General features: G+C 36.9%; 1 protein-coding gene across 1 annotated transcript in view; it reads right to left on the reverse strand.

The window, feature by feature from the left end:
* The window catches only part of ANGPT1 (angiopoietin 1), a 169,458-nt gene extending 150,613 nt beyond the window's left edge, over positions 1–18,845 (reverse strand). Inside the window, exon 1 of the mRNA XM_017806333.1 lies at positions 18,215–18,845. Within this exon, the coding sequence (XP_017661822.1) occupies positions 18,215–18,511 (297 nt within the window). The 5' untranslated portion in view covers positions 18,512–18,845. The remainder of the gene's footprint in view (positions 1–18,214) is intronic.
* Positions 18,846–19,524: the final 679 nt, after the last annotated feature.

Genomic DNA, 19,524 nt, shown 5'->3' on the forward strand with positions numbered 1-19,524 from the left:
TTTGCACATCAGGTTGTGTGACCAGGGCTGGTCCCTTCAGAAATACAGAAAGCGGCCATTTTAGAAAGTGAGAAAAGGAAATAGCATGGGTGTGTGCAGGAGTTCTGACCAGTTTAGTTTTCATTCCCATAAAGTGGTCAGATTCATCAAGGAGGCATCAAGATGCATTAAGACTGAGGTTTTAATGCATGAGCATCCAGATGCCTAGCTGATTTAAACCAACACCATTCCACTAACCTAGGCTGAGCAGTGTCATTTGCACCAGCTATGAAATTAGTCCACAAAAATTAAGTTTTTTGGACAGCAGTGAGATGAGTAACCTGAGAGGTAGTTGGATAATTACCTATCTGTATTAATGTGAAGTATTTTGATAGCTATCATATAAAAACTGAAGGTGCCTCAGGTCTTGGTGCTATTGTTGACTGTACTTAGATTTCTGAAGTGCCTAAAGGTACATCAGCTTGTACCTTGTATAATTTGGGTTTTCCACTGGATAATGAGAACCAAATTAACACCATTTCCAAGCCTTCTGAGTGCTATGAAGCTTTATTCACTGATGTTTGTAAAATGTTTCAAGATCCTGAACGCAAAAGGTTATAGAAGTACATCAATTATTGCCATTCCTTAAAAAGTGAATGCAAGACTGTAAAGCAAGCATGGAGCATCTGTCGCTGTTAAAGAGAGCTATAAGAGATATATGCATGGAACTTATGGCATGGACACTACTTCTTTCATAGGGCCAGAAATTTAACAAGCAGAGTTAGATATGCAGTCTTGACTGCACTGAAATTACTTAAGTTCTGCCCTTTGACATCACAATAGCTAGGATTTCTATACCGAGGTGATTTACTTATATCAGGAGATGCAAGTAAATTGTTGTCTGTAATCTGAAAGATAATCACTATAACATTTTCTTCTCAAGTTTGTCAGTAAATTTGTAAACTTTGCTCCAAGCTAAATAGCCTCTAAGTGCTTAGTGCAATTGTATTTCACTTGCACTAAAAACAGAGGTGTTCCTGGTCCACTATATGTTGTATGTAATGTACATTATCCATCTGTTATGAATTGTGAAGGACAAGTGATTTACTTCTGATCTTTTTATATATGCTCTGTAATTAAAAGAAATATTGAAAACCTTCATAACTGGCTTCCATGTAGTAATACTGTAGAATAACTTCTGGATTTAAGAAATGGGCAAACTACTTTGTTTCATACACAAAAGATATCCCAAATAATGCCAATAATGGTCAAATTTTGTTTGGGAACTACAGCTTTAATAAACAAAAGAATCACAGACATTCATTTCCTCAGTTGTTAGCAAAGATAGCAGAAGCTGAAAAATATGAACAGGTTAAAAATTCAAGCAGAGAGACCATTTATGGGGAGGGACACTCAAGCAGTCCTTATAAATTTTATCCAATGACCTTCACAGCAAGATTTTTTCCTTAATATGCTGCAGTGTAGAAACACAAAAGTAAAATGCACATGGGATTGATGACTGGCATACAATATTAAAAGGCATCATTGTCATAAGATACCAGAGGGGTGACACATAACTCTATCAATCAAGACATGCAGGCTTCATCAAGTTCAGAAAAAAAGCCCCTGTTTTTCAGAACATCTCTGCCCAGAGAAGTTGTAGCTACTCCATCCCTGGCAGTGTTCAAGGCCAGCCTGGATGGGGCTTTGAGCAACCTGTTCTAGTGGAAGGTGTTCCTGCCCATGGCTGTGGGTTGGAACTAGATGGCCTAGGTCCCTAAGGTCCCTTCCAACCCAAACCATTTTGATTCTAACATCCAAATATGCATTTCTAGTTTATCCCTGAACAAAACAATGAAATATTATCTTGTGTCCAATTGATAAAATCAGCAGACTTCTACAAAATGACTGTCTTAGGGCTGACTTGAGTGAAAGTAGAATTAAGTTCTGGTATTATCTTGGGATAGGAAGGAGAAGCCTAAGTGTAATATTGGTGTACAGGTACAGTACATTTCTAAAAAGTACATTTTCTAACAAGTACATTTTCTAACAAGAAAAGGGATGCACTCTATTGGTGTCCTCCTGTTTATCTGGAAACAGTTGCTTCTACAGTTCCTTTTTTTCTTGAAAAAGATAGAAAGAATATGCATGTGGAATGTTGTTGATGTAGAAAAGATCATGCAAACTGTCCCCACTGAACTAGAGGCATCTGAGTTCAAAGAGAACTATTTGTAACTTTTCTTCCAATGCCCTGGTTTTTGGTTTAATTAAGAAAAATATCTTTTAGCTGGCTAATTTAGTTCATGCTAAAGGAAAAAAAATCAATCTGCTGATTTTATCAGCAGAAAAATGTTTTCCAATGACATTTCTTTCATTTCATAAAAAACCTAATTTTTTTAAAGGAAGAATAATTTATAAATAAATATATAAATAGATTACTTTATTTAACTAAGAATTCTAACCTTTTTGGCTAAGAACCACAGCATTTTGGTTTGTTATTTGATTGCTCTCTGCCATGAGGCTACTTTTACCTGAGATCTCAAGCCCTTGGATTCAAAGGTCTCTAACAGGGTTACATCTCCTACATAGCAGTTCTACCACAAAAAGAGCTCATGTAAATGTATAAATTAACTTCAGAAAATGTCAACAAAAAAAGATTTTTCTATTTTAAAACATTTCAGAGAAACTCCCAAAAATATTTTCTGACTGGCTTCAGCAAAAGAAACACAAAATCCAACTCAAATGTCCACTGAAAAATAGATGTCAGATAGAATCCAAGACTAGTTTTAAGTTAAGATAACCTGCCTGATTAGCTTAAGTGTTTCTGTTTTAACAAGTATCTCAGTTCTTCTTCAGTGTTTTAAGGGACTGGCAAGAGGAATAGTGAAAAAAAAGAATAGGCAATGTTACAATTATGTTCTTTTTGACACAAAAAAAAAATGAAAATACTGAAAATGTCTCTATAAAATTGTTCTGAGATGCATGTTCTCCTGTCAGGCCTGGGGAGTGCTGGGAGAAGGCTGTGAGCATAATTAAAATTGTACACAGAATCCTATCTGCTAATAAGCAAAAAAATCTGAGTTTGTCTCTTCTTCTCACAGGCTGGGTTTGAGTCTTCTTTAAGCTGCAGCAGATTGACACTGGCATTGTTCCACAGATGCCAGTGACATGATTTCTGACTTATACTTTTGTTCCAGGGCTTTCTAAAAATGGTTGGATTCTTTGGGGTTCTGGGGTTTTTTTTCTTTTTTTTTTGTATTTTAAAACCACCACTGCACACAGTTCTAGTTGGTATCTTTCTAGGCATGTGGAGGAAAGAACTGGCTGGGCGTAGGGCCGTACTATCATTTCAGTTCTTGATGTGGTACCTCACAAATTCATGCTGACACAATGCAGCAATTGTAGAGCACATTGTGAGGAAGCACACCATCTGTTTTCTGCCTCTGCTTTGCTATAAATAACAGATTTCAGTCTCTGTGGGTGCCAGGCTAGCGTTTTGCAACAAAACACTCCAGCCCTTTAAAATTCCTCCTGACCATCTGGGAATTTTCTGTTCTGCCAAATAAGTTTGCCTGGACAGAGTTGAGGTCTGTCCGTCTCTTACTGTTAAGAAATCCCTTCATGCTAGGGCAGAAACATTTTAATGTAGGTGAACCCAGAGAGCCGGTATCAAAAGGTAGACTTGGAATTTCTGCGACTTCTGAAAGCGACAGGGGAAGGAGGGAAGAAGGGGTCAGCTTCAGCTGGCTGGGCCTGAGGCTGGGAAATGCTCTTCCCTGAAGAGAAACTGAGCTTAGTTTTTTCCCACTGATTCACTGTGAGCAGCATTGGGCCAAACTCCACAAAAATTCATTAACATTACACTCCAGGTGAGAGTCAAGAGACTTTTTTTTTAGTTTCTAATCCTCTCGAGACTATTTAATGATAACAGTTTGAGTTTGTGGAATGTGTTGAAAACCTCCTTTGGGTTCATATTCCTATAGGAAATTACTGGTGTTTCTAGTTGTGTTTTTTGGTAAGGGCTCATGATAACAGCACCTGGAACATGTAATAGCAATACCAGGCTGAGCCTAAGAGAAGCAAACCCCAAAACAATATCCACTCTGATGGAAAAAACAAGGAGCAACACTGACTTAGGATGTGAAACTGTCTCACAGTATAAAGCTTGTATTGCATTATGAGTAGTATTTTAAAAATAATCTTGCTGCACCTTGCTAATGGCCTTTCTGAAGGATTTAACCATGGAAGTGGAAACATGGCAGCATTCAAAACCACGCTGATATAACTAACACTAAGATGTCATCTTGAAACTTAAGCATAACAAAAATGGGAAATTTACCTTAAAACACGTTTTCAGTCTTCCATTGTGGAGAGTTACAGGCTAGAGAAACAAACAAACAAAAAAGCAGGACTAATTCTAGTGATCAAGGACTAGAATTTTGGTCATGAGCTCTGCATGAAATTTGGTCAGGAGTTCTGCACGATTTTGGTTGCAAAATAATTAATAAAAATGATGAAGTAGTCTTTAAAAATGCACATGGAAAAGGATGTCACACTTGGTACATATTTTATGCATCAAGAATTCATGTCTTATCTTCTTGCCCATAACAGTTCAACAAAAATGTTTTCAGTCTTGCTCAATTCTGCTTCTAGGAAATACCCCGGGGGGTCAGTGGTCAAATTACTAGATGTTTCCAAGATGTGCAGGAGTGCTAAACCTTGGGTCAAGGAAATTTGTTCCTCTTTTTTTTTTTTTCATTTTTGGGGTTTATAATTCAGGTTTTCTGTGGGAGGTATTAAGGTAGGAGATAACAAATGCTGTTTTTTTTTAATTACTGGTTCAGCATTAAAGAAATACAATCAATATTCCTAGCTTTAAGAATCTGAATTCTAGACAAATTCTTTTTTTCAGTCTGTGTTTAATTTTATAATATTTTTAATGTTCATATATCCATTTCACTTTGAAGCTCAATATACAAATACCTTGAATAAACAATTAAATACAGAACTTGTTCCCTCACTGTATAGTTGCTAGTACAGCATGTGCCATAATGGTTATCAGGGATTGGCAAAAAAAACATATCTAATATTCCAGGTAAAATGTGCAAAGAATTCACCTTTTTTTTGGTTTTTTTTTTTTTCTTTTGATGCTTTGAATTTTTTGTGACATTGTTCTGTATAGGAAGTCTCAGGACTTCTTTTTCTCATCCATTTCTCCAAAAGAATAAAATATACATATGTTTGTTTAGAGTAACAGAGGAATTCCAGCTCATTTCTCCTGTTGAAGAAAGCTACCAAAAAGTAGCTATGTCCTTGTGCTAACACTCCAGTGGTGAAATAAAACCAATTTATTGTAAAGCTTACTTCCTGGAAAATTCAGAATGCCATCAACTCAAAATGCCTCGCACATTTGGGGTCAAGTTCTTAGATCTTGCAAAATTTAAAGTTGGCAAGTTTGGGCAAATTCTGTTCTAGCATTCCTGACCTCTAGCTCATCACAGACTCTCCATGGTGCTTGTTTGTTGCTAGTAAATTGTTTCTTCCCTTAATGGTCATAAGCAGCAAACATAAACGCTACTTTTGAGGTCATCATTGACAGCTGCAAGCACATTCTTGGTGAGAGAGTGACACGTTGGTTACCACCTGCACTGCTGTACATGGCATTCTAGTTCCACTCAGCATTTCAGTTACTTTGATAGCCAGCAGAATTTAGAGAACTCCCAATTTCTTCATTAAAACATGCTGCTGAGCACCTTCTTTGATTCACTCCTATATTTGTCTTAATTTTAAAAAAATAAATTTTCTGTTCTTTAAAAAAACCGTCTTATTTTAAATAAAAGTTTACTCATCTGTGATGAGTTTTTTCTTCATCAAACTGCAATACTACTGAAATACACAGTATTATGATCTTTGGATGGCCACACACCAGTAAACAGTTTACAGCTAAATTGTTTCAGAGCATTTTACTGAACAATGCTGTATCCCAAAGTAATTTTTCAGACTTTTCTGTCACCTCAGAACAAGGTATCTTATTGTGTATATTTTAGTGCCAAGTTGGTACCTTAGGCAGTTTCAAATTTATGGATTACATCAACCTTTACCCTTCCTGTCAGAGTTTTAAAGCTAATCTTTTATCAACATCAAACTGAAAGACTTCTTGCTATGAAGAACCACTCCCACCTTCCACCTTATATTTAGCCTTTCCAATCTTTCTCCAGGTCCCTTACACTTTCTCTGAGCTAACCCTTTCCAAGAGGCAATAGTCTGCAGTTACAAACCCATCTTCAGTTTCCTTGGGAATCACTTCCCATAACTATAAAAGAGAGTCCAAAATCCTAAAAAAAACCCTGAAAAAGTTACATATATTCTTACTGCACTTACAGTACACCCAGTCTACAGACGCATCACAGATATTTCACATAATTTACCCAAGCATTACACTGTGTCTCTAAACCAGTGTTTGTAAGAATGTAATGAGGTGCAAGCATTTTGCCAGTGAAGGGAGATGAAGAAACTCAACACACTGGTTTCAGGGAAGTCAGTATGTCAGGAAGTATGAAACAAAGCCAGCTTTCTCAGCAAAATTCATCTAAAAGGATTTGAAATCATGCATTCAACATGATGCTTCTCAGTTGCAGAGCCACATATTACATCTTTGTGCAGTGACTGACAAAACAGGTCATCAAGCAGATCAAACCATAAAATTTTATCTTTTACCAATGATTATTCAATTCATTCTGTTCTAATCATTCTTTAATGATCACCTTTAATGATAACTTCGTGGTGCTTGGTAAACTCATTTTGCTTTGTCTGCCTCTGCAAATACAGTTGTCTTGCTTATGCTTCCCTGCGTAAAACTTTGGGACTATAATAGGTACAAATAGTTCTTCTAATAGTTCTTCACTGACATGAAGGCAGAGGCCCTAATGGTTGAGCTGTGCCATGTCATGGAGGTCAACAATGTCAGAGGAATATACAAAAAGATATTTATTGCATCAGCCAGAATTCTTGGAAAAGCCAAGAGATCAAACTGGATCATTCAAGAAAAATGTGAAGAGAAACAACCTTAATCATCACCTCTGTAGTTAACAGGCTAAAGTGATAAAGAATTTTGCAGTCCATATCTCCTCCACACAAAAATAGTAACACAGAAAACTTTCTAGCAGAGCATTGATGGCCTTTCCCATTAACGGGATAGAAGTGACGCAGGAAAGATAGGTGGCCCTTGACCATTTATCTCTACTATGGTAAATCACACACAGAGCGAAGTATGAAGTTTTTGCCAAGGAACAAAGGGGAATAGTTCATTCAGGAAGAGATTAGGTCATCTCTTTGAGTAATTTCCCTCCAAGCAAATCCTCAAAATTCCAGGCACAGCACCAAGGGCATCATGATTTGGGGACTTCCCATTACTGTGTAGACTTGCTGATGTGGCCTAGAAGGCCACAGGAATTTCCTGATGAATTAAAACTGTGGAGGGTAAATATTTAACTATGACACAAATAAATATACCTAAATATTAAGGCAGTGATCCGAAATCCTCAATTCAGATGCCTTTATCTGCAAATGAATGCCCAGCTTTCAAAGGCTGTAACAGTATTCCTTGAGTTCTTTGATATTGGAGGAGACTTCAGAGAAATATGTTGTATATGAAGTGTTTCTCTGAGATTTCAGACATACCGTGTAACTTCTGCACAGGTTTTTCAATTAAAAAAACAGAGTTAGGAGAACTAGTGCTCTGGTAGTGATAGTGAGATAATTATCTGAAGACCCTTGTCTTTTTGGGACACAAATGGATGGCTCAGAAGTGAGAATAGAAAGCCATGTAAATGGCCCTGTTATTCACCTTTAGTGTTACCCACACACTGAGCTGATGGGAGAGTTTAAAAAAAAAGATTTATCTAATACAATTCTTTTTTTTGCAAAACTCCCAGAAGATAATTATCAATAAAGCTATTCAAAGGTGAACACAAGAAAATGAAAAATCTACACATTTAAACAGAACCATAAGTGGTTTAATCCAAATTCAAAACTTCTTTCAATACATTGCCTAGACAAAAACCCAAAAAAGAAAAAAAAGCACCCAACCAACCAACCAAAACTCCCAAAACCAAACAATCAGAAAACCAAAACCAAACAAAATAAAAAATCAAGCAAACAAAACAAACTCCAAAATATAATTTAACAACTATGTTATTTTTTTCTTAAATCTCCATTGTGCAAGACCATTTTTGCAGGCAAGAGATTAGAAAGAAAAATACACTTTTATAAACATAGGTTGACAATTTTAAAACATTAATAAATAATATGATCCAAAATGCAGGCAAGTCCACCACAGCCCTGAAGATAAATGTAAAAGTATCTCTGGAGCTTGTACTAGGACTGCTCCTTCGATTTTGTGAGTATTTAAAGTACATCCTGTGGATTTGGAGTATATTAAATTTGAAATATTAAAATAGATGTCAAAATAGTAAATTTACACATTGAGAATCAGATGTTTTAAATCTACAGTCAGGATGTAAAAACTCCACTTTGAATCATGAAGAATCTTTGATAATGACTGAATGTTTGCTGTAATATTTAGAACAGTGGGCACTCAGATGCCACCAGTGTTTTTCTCTTTGAAACCTTGCAAGTTCCCTTTGCAGTTCTAGGCTGGTGTGGACCACAGATGAGAAAACTAAAAGTCTGATCTGCTAAACAATGTTATGCCTAATACTAAAGTTTTGTAACTTAAATAGTATCTTTCAAGAAAACCCTCTTGCATACAGAAAGCTTTTAAGGGAAGTTTAGACATGAAAGAAGACATAATCAGTCTATAAATGACATCTCAGCCTGCAGCAGCAGTAGGTTTTAGATTAAAAATTGATTAACATCAATCTGATTATCTCTGTTCTAGTGTGAAAGAAGTTATGCCGTTAAAAAGAGACAAATTACCTTCTAAGGTCATACTCCCAATTTTCTCCCACAGTTCTCTACTCTTGCCTTAATTTCTTCCTGGCAGGGATGCTCAGAGCTTATCCTATCTCTAAATGAATCTCTCAAGCCTATTTGCCTCCTTGGTACAAAGGGAGGAGAAAGTATACCAGGACACAAATTCTCAGGCAGAATAGAATCAGAAGGGAATTCTGATAACTGGAAGAAGTGGATTTTGGTTGGTTCCATACATTCCTATTGCAGAAGGAATGCCCTGTATCTTATTTGCAAAAAGACAAACTACAGAAAACATGACAAATGGTAAGAATTTACTCCAACAAACAAAAATTCCCAGAAGAAATTATGAAAAATATAACTATATAGTTATGCAAAGTCCTATTAAAGAAGCAGATGTCATGCATGCACAAAGTACAATCAGGCTTGTCTTGCAACATATGCACATGTAAGGACAGAAACATGCCTGGGATGGGAAGTACAAAGCTCTCATATTTTTTTCAGAATATATGAAAATTCTTGCTTCAGATACATTCTGGAAAGAACACAAGCAAATGTACACTTATAATTTATCAGCAACACAGGATAGGGAATGGTTCACAGAGAGTTAATGCATGTACAATACACAAGGTTTCATCTTGCTACCAACTTTTCTAGGTTTTTTTGAGCCAACAGGTCAGTTTGAGGAGAATAACAGATTGGTAGCTGGTACTTTGGTATAAAACATGAGAATGGATTTAAGACATAACACTTAGAAACACATTTCCATGTACCTTAATGCCAAAACTCCGAAGATCGAAATGTGCGTGCACATATGTGTGCACATACATGCACCAGAGTGAGGTGTCAAAGGCAGAGGAATTCTACAGAGTTGTTAGAGAATTTTTCATCAGCTGCTTTTTAGCCATGGATCTTCCATACAGATTTTCCAACTTCAAGATTTTACATGGATTTTCAACCTACTTCTCTCCTCTTTAAGAAAGTAATAGTAACACATCATGACTGACCTTGTACTACCATATAACAGATCTTTAAAGTACCTTTGCTAAAGACAACCTGTTCCACCATGAAATTAGCATAGTTCTCTTACTATTACCCTTTTATTACTGGTTGATTTTTTTTTAAAATTTCTGCTCCTAGAAGTTAGTCAAGTAAGTATAAGAAATTTCTTTCAATCATGTAGCTCCACGGCCTAGAATACTGATTTTCCATATGACTTCCTCTGAGAGATTATAACATTTTCTTAAATCATTTTTTTGGTTGGTTGCTTTGTTTTGAGCCTAAAAGCAAACTTTTTTTATAGTGCAACTTGGGCATCTTTCCAGCTGACCCTGTACCTGTCTTGCTTTGACCATCTGTACCATATGCTTGTTCAATGTCGACTGTAGCCTCACTGCTAGGTCTTGTTTAGTGCACTAGTTTGATTCACATCAGTTTTAAACATGGATAATTAAACTGGTTAGAATTCTTATTCCAGTTTTAAACATGGATAATTAAACTGGTTAGAATTCTTATTCCAGTTGGAGGGTGACTTGTGCTGTTTTAGGTTAATCTGGTTCCTGACTGAGGCAATGAAAAGTGAATCTTGATATTTGTGCAGAAACATTAATGAGAATGTAGTGCAAATGTGCAACAACTTATGGCATTTTTAAGTTATCCTTCCAATCAAATATTCACCACTGTGGTGTTTCATAACACTGTCTAAAATATGCACATGTGGTTACACAAGAATAACCTTGTGTTAAAGTACAGCTTGTTTCTTAAGAAAAAGAACTCTTCCTATGAAATATGAAACTATTTCAATTTCCTTTTCCTGATCAAACTTCAACCTCTTAACAAGAGAGGAAATTCTTCTGCTACTGGGAAGACTTTTACACCAGAGCTGTTTATTCAAGATACTTGAGCTGCTGGTGTTAAAGATGACTTCACAGCACAGCTAAACGCTGATATTGGTTCTAGAAGGTCCTCATTTGCTAGCTCTTCCTTGTTTGCAGTTTATTGCAGATACAGAGTAGAAGACTGAAGTAAGCTGAACTGTAAATAGAGATGAATACAAGCAAACTGTATCTTTGCCTTTCAGGTTGTGCTTGCAATAGGTCATATGAATGAGCCCAATTTTCATAACAACAGGTTTATTCTAAATGTTGGTAATGATGGCTCTGAAAAACTAGATATACCTCACTGGTCTTCATGAGAATCCATACAAGACTAAGACACACTCCTTTTCATTCTAGATGAATACAGGTTGAAGCAGCAGCTGCTGGATGGGTTTTAGGAACACTGCAAGTATGAGGACCATTCTTAATGTGAGCAGGACGCATATAAACCTTTACCCAACCCAAATGCTAAGATAATTCTTAGCATTATAGATGCATATTAATTGTATTTATCTGCTTATTTTATATTAAGTGAAATATATATATATTAAAAGCAATTTTCTTTCCAAAAGATTTTTTAATTTCCCATTGTTTTCTGTATATATTGAGAACATTATTATAATACATAAACTGTTAAGAGCACAAAATACCTTCACCAGAAAAACTCTAAAAGCAACACAAAAAATAACATATTAAGCCTCCCAACAGCTTTGTGAAATTGAGTAGTAGTGCTATATCTGTGTTAAGAAAGGGAAAAAAGGAATACTTTACAATTTCCTTGCAGTCACAAGTGAAGTCTGTGCTACAGACATGGAGAGAAGTAAAGCTTAAATCCATCCCACTTAACTGAAGCATCTAAACCAGGATGTGAGCTGCTCAGGATTTCCCTGGGGACAATGAAGAGAAGCAGGGACTTCTACACTTCTACAAGGCAGTTCAGGTGGCTGAACTCTAGGCTTGCTACTGTCTCATCGTGCAGCACTAAGAGATTTCCCATAGCAAAAAAAAACTATCTTGTGTAACACTGGGTTTTGGGCACAGCATTCTCCTGAAGAAGCTGGCAGATCATGGTTGAGACAGGTGCACTCTTTGCTGGGTTAAAAACTGGCTGGATGGCTGGGCCCAGACAGTGGTGGTGAATGGTGCTGCACCCAACTGGCATCTGGTCACTAGAGAGGTTCCCCAAGGCTCAGTACTGGAGCCAGTCCTGTTTAATATCTTCACCAATGATCTGGACAAGGGGAACGAGGGCACCATCAGTAAGTTCACAGACAACACAAAGTTGGGCAGGAGTGTTGATCTGCTGGAGGGTAGGAAGGCTCTGCAGAGGGATCTGGACAGGCTGAATCCTGAGGACAACAGTATGAGGTTCAACAAGGCCAAGTGCCGGCTCCTGCATTTGGATCACAACAATCTCATGCAGTGCTACAGGCTTGGGGTAGAGTATCTGGAAAGTGGCCCAGCGAAAAAGGCCCTGGGGATGCTGGTCAGTGGACAGCTGAACATGAGCCAGCAGTGTGCCCAGGTAGCCAAGAAGGCCAATGGCATCCTGGCCTGTGTTAGAAACAGTGTGGCCAGCAGAATTAGGGAAGTGATTGTCCCTCTGTACTGGACACACCTTGAATCCTGTGTTCAGTTTTGGGCCCTTCAATACCAGAAAGACATTGAGGTGCTGGAGCAGGTCCAGAGGAAGGCAACGGAACTGGTGAAAGATCTAAAGTGTAAGTTGTATAAGGGGCTGCTGAAGGAGCTGGGGATGTTTAGCCTGGAGAAAAGGAGGCTGAGGAGGGACCTTGTCACTATCTACAATTACCTGAAAGGAGGTTGCAGCAAGAGTGGGTTGGCCTATTCTCTGAAGAAACTAGACAAAAGACAAGAGGAAATGGCCTCAAGCTGTGCTAGGGGAAGTTCAGGTTGGACATCAGGAAAAATTTCTTCACTGAAAGGGTGGTTAATCACTGGAACAGGATGCCCAGGGATCTGGTGGATTCACTGTCTGTGGAGGTGTTGAAGAAACAACTGGATGTAGCACTTACTGCTATGATTTAGTTGACACAGTGATGCTTGGTCAAAGGTTGGAACTCAGTAATCTTGGAGGTCTTTTCTAACCTTAATGATCTTTGATTATAAGTTTGAGTGGGCTAATGCAGGCCTAACATATCCAACCCTCTTTCTTTTCCCACACTGGCTAGTTTTTTTGTTTTGGTTTTGTTGGTTTTTTTTTTGTTCCAGGGCACACAGCACTGTAGCTTGCTTCCAAGCCACAGAAGGGAATGGGAGCTATGAGTTCTCAGCACCCTCAAAATGACATGCCATTTTACTGTATATCAGTTTCATTTAGAAAAGCTCTCAGTGCTCCAAGTGAGATCTCCCACTGGGCATGTTGGTTGAACAGTTCTGATGACTAATAAATGTAATATTTTATTGTTCCTAATTGTGGTTGTCATCACTGAAAATAAACACATTCAGGACCTCCTGAACATTATGATAAAGTCTTCTGTCCAAACATGGGAAATATTTTTTTTTTAGTAATTTGGTGCCAAATGTAGCAACGTGTGAAACCGTCCTTCACTCTACTTCTCTGAGTCTTCTGTTTCATAAAAAAAATTGCCAAATAGGTTATCCCCCAATAATATAAAGCTTTCAGATATTGCCACATTTGAAGTCTCACCTCTTTCTTGAGGGTACATCAGAATATCCCAAGGACTTCCGCAATTTTATTAATGAAGTTTTAATATGCAGGCATATTACTGGCCAAGAGATTTTTGGGAGTAAATAAGCAATTTTGTTTTTACACTCAAACATGTATTTTCTTTGAATCAGTTTGTTTCCATGAAGTTATATTTGCTCCTTAAATTTTTCTTTTATATATATACTTACCCATTGAGTAGAACACATTATATAAGAAATCCCACTAATTTGAATTTCACCTTTTGTTATACAACTTGTTTGTGGGAACTACACTTCAAATGTCACTAGGGTGAGACTCTACTTTGGATATGAGAATTCATTGACTCCAAAGCAAAAAGAAGCACCTAGAGTAGTAAACATAACCTCTGTGTCTAGAAAATAAATACAGGTTCAAGTTGGATGCCAAATAGAGGACTAGTGCCCAGTTTTGGATTAAATTTTCTCACTGTTTCCTTTTAGCTCTGGTCTACCTTGAAAGAGGAAAGATTTACCAGAAAGCCATTCTTTACACAGCCATGTTAGTAATGCTCATTGAAGCAGAATAGCAGATTCCAAATCTGATGACCTGCTTTTATTTGTAAGAATTAACCAAAGTTCATCATGCATCTCCCACTTGCATTTAACATCTGAATATTATGTGGACTTTAAGGTCACATGTTATGTTGAAAAATGCCCAGTGAAACATCATCATCATGGTGAGGCTTCGCGAACGAAGATTTGGGAAGGCTCTATCCACATTTGCTACAGGCAGTGTTGAAAAATGCCCAGTGAAACATAATCATAAATAAAATGGAACTTTTCACTCAGCTTCACAGCAAGAGTAGCAGGTAAGGAATTTTCCCATCTTCAACAAACCATATAAAATCCAAGGCAAAATCCAGCCACTCCACACACATAAGCATATTTCATTGCAGAAAACAGGACATAAGTCCTGCTGGTAAAGACAGCAGAAAGGGGCAGACTTTCAGTGGAGCCACAGCACTCAATGACAGACACCAGTCTTTCCAAAAGCCACTTTCTTCTATATAATGACTGGCCCCCTCAAAACCTAGATTCCTTACATGTTTAAAAATAAGTGAGCATTTGCATTGTTACTGCTGCAAAATAAGGAATTCAATAAAGGTCACAGAGAATGGCATAGACATTTCATTTATCAAAGCCATCATAAGAATAAACTTTAAAGTAGACTATCAAATGGTTGTAGATATCCGAGAAAAAATGTTCTTAATTTCTTTCTTTAATGACTGAATCCAGATTGTAATTTTATGCTTGTTCTGTTGCAGTTGGTGGTAGAACAGGCACTTTAAAGGGAAAGGAAACTCCTTTTATTTTTGGTTTAAGTGGAGTGGTGCTATCAATATTTGCAAAGAAAAAAAAATATATCTAAGTTTGAATACTGACTGACCGGAATGATTGTGGTTCACTTTCAACTCAAACTTCGATGTCTGACTTAGCTTTTTATACTATACTATCATTAAGCATTAATTTTAAATTTTTATGTATTCTGCTTAGGCAACAATCAGGAAAAAAAGAAAGATTGGATCGTGTAAAACTCACTTATTACCGTAATAACAATTATTAATACCATTTGGAGTGCAGGATAAGTATATGAAACACTCATCTATACAGCTATCTGGAATGTACGCTATGTCCCATTGATACTGTAAGTTCAGCAAGCCAAAAGCAAGCTCCTAAGCAAGACATGATGATAACATTTCATGTAACTCCTCTTTGGCAATACTTAGACACTGCAACTGAATACCAAACAGGGTCACATGTGCCAGTCAGTTACTGCAAGAAAGAATACGTGATGAACTGTTTGTTTTGAACTAACAGTATAAACACATTGCAGAAATGAAACCCAAGCTTAAACAATGGGGAAAGTTATCCGGTATTAAAATAAACAGTTCTAGGAAAATCTCTAAAAATGTTTACCAAGTCATCTTCTTCCGCGTAGTTTCTGCACAGAGCATTTTGCCATGTCCCTGGTTTCTCAATCAACCCCAGTTACACTGACTATAGATATGCAAATACTAATGGACAAGGCTGAGCTTTAATTGCCTATAATTGCCACCCCAAGCAAGGGCATTTTTAACTACAGTCAAGCTTGTAGGTCATCAAAGAAACAATTTCGTTTTAAGCATAAAAAAAATATTTTTACAAAAATTTTTTACAAAAAAAATTTGTTTTCCTTCTAGAAATCTGAGAGTTTAGATATAGAAGGGAAAAAAAAATAAATTAAAATACTAGAGATTTAAGCAAACCATGATTCTTACAAACTTTCGTAATAAATATTTTTCTAATATCACAAGATAACAATTCAAAAATAATTTACTTTGCCAAACATTGTCTACATACAGTTTTATTGAAAGTTATTGAAATTTTATTGAAATTCACTACCTGAAGTAACAAACATATTTCCTTTGTGTAAGTTAGACTATATCTCAAATTCTTAAACTTTATTTCTGATTATAACTATTCGAGTCCTAGACCTATAACCATTAAATATTCTTTACTTCATTGACAGCAGGTGCATTGTAAAATGCTGTTTAGTGTAGCTAATTTAGGAGGGAAAATAAATGCAGAGTATGAAAATGAGATGCGAGATATCTACATAATATATTCATTACACTTAGGCATTATGCATGTTTTGAAAGGAAATGAGTTATGGCTGAGATGCTTTGTAATGGCAACAGCAACAAAGCAAATTCAGTATTCAGAGATGCTATAAAGGATCTGCATCAGCCTCATTTGTTCAGAGTGAGCCATACTCCATCACACAGAGAAACAGGTCCTTTCATTCCAAGGAAAACTGACACATGGGGATACGTGCACAAACCCAGTTTTATGCAAACCCCTGGGAGCAGAGGGTTGGGGGCTGGGAGGGAAAGAAGGAGGGGGATAGTTCTTCCTGTAGCCAGTTTTACAATCATTGCAGGAGAAAACAGTCCTCAAATATAAACCCCTTTCACTGGGCTTCCTACCTGTTTAATCACTTCCCTCCAAAGTGTGAAAGGACTAACCCTCAGACATTCACACTCCAGAGACTCATATTTCCTCATGTTCAGTTCACAGTGAAACAGTGATCTTAGTTCAGTCTCTAGTGGACAAACACTGAATAAGTAAAATCTTAGAAGCATGATTCAGCAGGCAATTTGCTCAAGTAAAATCATGTGTGCATAAACACAGAAAACATCTTTCTTCTCTTTAGTGCTTGTCTCAGCCTCTCAAAGCACAGTAAAATAATTTCTTAAGAAATGTTTTCTTCTACAAAAGACATCCCCTCATTTCCAGCCTTATACTCCCCAAAGCAGACCAAAATATTTAAAAAAGAGGGAAGTAGTCTAAAAATTAAATGCTTGGTTATATTTTCTTTTATAGTCATATCCTTACTGCACAGAATCTTCTCTCTCTTGCTAAATCCAGATATTCAAGAGCACAATCAATTTACCAAGTAATTAAGAAATCCTCTGTAAAGATTTTAGTAGAGTTAGGGGAATTGGGGTGACTGTATGTGCTTTTTAACATATTTCTGTCTTGTACACTGTCAGGATGAAACAAAACTTGTAAATGAGATAGGTAACAGTAACTGTGCTAATATGAAGTTTCAGCCCATCTAGTAGAGTCTTCATCAGAGTTTTATTGATATTCCTTCTTAATATGAACTTGTTTTGAAGTTAAATCATATGTCTCTCAAATGGGTGCATACAGCAATTTTCTTATGCCATATTACACAACTAGTTGCATCACTCAGTGGTGCAATTTTCTAAGTTTTGCCAGGTCAAAATGGCAGCACATGAATGGAAATATTACAGATAACTACACATGGACTGTTTGTTTATTTATTTTTACTGGTCAGCTATCCCAAAGCATTTTCATTATCAAGGCATGGACAAGATCCTGCAAGGTATGTAGTCTTACACAAGTGAGTAATCCTGTTAAGGTGAATGGGGCTGCTCATATGAGTGAAATTATTCATATATTTAAGTCTTTTCAGACTCAAACTCCACTGCATACATAAAACACTGAAAAGTTCATTAGAGGTTTAGAGCTATTGCACAAGTTCTTAAAAATAATTACTTCTACTAAGGTACCGCAACACCTTGTAACCCATTTTCCCCTTTTTGGAAATAATGCACATATACACATGCAAATTGAAACAGGCTGTTTCAAGACCACTGTAATCTACACAGTTAAAAAGGTTTACTGTGATGTTTTGAAGTGAGAATGCCTATATACTTTTTTCTTTCTTTCTAGCAATTAGCTGGGTAGAATAGTATTACAGGAGCTATTTATGAAGGAGCAATTATATTCTTAATCCAGTGCCCTTAAATGCTGATTTTTTAAAAATGCTCCCTTTTGCTGTCAGAGTAGCAGGTATCCTGCATGACATCTGATCTGAATCTGTGAACTATAAGTAGAGCTTATAAGAATAGTTAGTAAATTCTGTCAGTAAAGTCTCTGGAGGATTTTTGTGTTCTTTGGCTCACATGCATAACCTCTTGAGAAAAATTTTTTAAAAGTTGCATCTTTCGGTAAAGTGAAGAAAATTCTGCTCCCAAGAGCAATGTCACTAAGAGGGGTGCACTCTGGTTGGAACATTTCTCTCCTACACAGCCATGAACTAGGTCAGTCCTTATTACCCCTGTTTTCATAGAAACTAATGAAAACTTTTAGCAGCATAAACATGCCCCCAAAAAATCATTTAGTGAGAAATGAAAAAAAGAAACACTTACTTTTTGCAGCCACTGAGTGTAATTTTCCATCACATGTTCCAGATGTTGCAGTTTCTGGGAAGAGAAATCCTGTTCCACGTGAGGAGCATCTCTCTGAAGAGCATTTGTGTTGTACTGGTCTGTCGTGCTTTCACGACAGTTCCCGTCCTGTTCTGGCAGGATGAAAGTATAGGTGCACTGCCCATGCTGAATCCGGTTAAATCTTCTCCCACTGGCTTCTGGACCCCGACGCTGGTTATTACAGCCTATATGAGCAAGAATCGCTGCCAGGAAAGCAAAGGAAAGGAAAACTGACATGTTATTATTACTTTCTTTTCCTGCTTTAAGAAAAACTTTTTCTTCCTCTTTGTTTAAATTTTTTCTTAATTTCCCTTAAAGTCTTTGGAAAAAGGACTGGAGCAGTGCACTTTAAAAATCAGGCTTGGATAAACTGTTAGTTTTTTTAATTTCACTGTGAGGATAGCTTCCTTAGTTAAAATTGGGAATATTTATTGCATAGTAGTTAAGATTTATTGTTTCCTCTCTGTTACAGTCCAGCATGTAGCCTGCTTTAGGCAGCTGCATATGCATATCCCAGTCTCTTTCCCCTACACTATCTGCTGCAGAACTGCTATTTTCTCTCAGGCTTCAGTGAGTTTTATTAAGGTTGCACTTTCAAGCCAAGCTGGAAGCAAGCAGCCTTTCACAAGATGACTTGACAGGAATGCGTGTATGAGTGCGCCCCTATGCTAAGGATGGCTGATGGCTCAGTACAGAGGGATCATCTTACAAACGGGCTGGATGCATGACCTCAATCATGCATGTCTTTCCAGCCCCTACTGCATACAACTGCTGAGGGCTTTTGACGAATTCACGTAAGTTTAATAAGTAAGGCAGTCCACCTTAATACTCTTCATATGTTCACACTGACCTATTAAAATGTAGATAAAGTGTAGAAGTTTGTTGTAATCCCTCTGTAAATATACAAAGCACTGAAATTAAAAATACTTTCAGTTCTGTACTGCTCTGTATCTATTAAAGAATTCTAAATCAGGCAAATGACACTTAAGGGAAAAAGAGTTACATTTAACCCTCACATGCTTTAGCTACTTTTCTAAGGTAACTGTGTCTCTTTAAAAGAGTTTCCAGAGAATTTTTTTACAGCATAAATTGAAATTAGGGCTGCCAAATAGTAATGGGAAAAGGCAGTTAGAAAGATAATAATTTTCTGATTTTGGTGTCTAAACTAAGGTAACGAATTAAAAAACAGTGAGGGATGGCAGCTGAACTAGTCTAGATTGTCTTCTGTACTCCTGCGTAGTTATCACATG

Source organism: Lepidothrix coronata, unplaced genomic scaffold (genome assembly GCF_001604755.1).
Source record: "Lepidothrix coronata isolate B3197 unplaced genomic scaffold, Lepidothrix_coronata-1.0 Scaffold15, whole genome shotgun sequence".
NCBI lineage: Eukaryota > Metazoa > Chordata > Aves > Passeriformes > Pipridae > Lepidothrix > Lepidothrix coronata.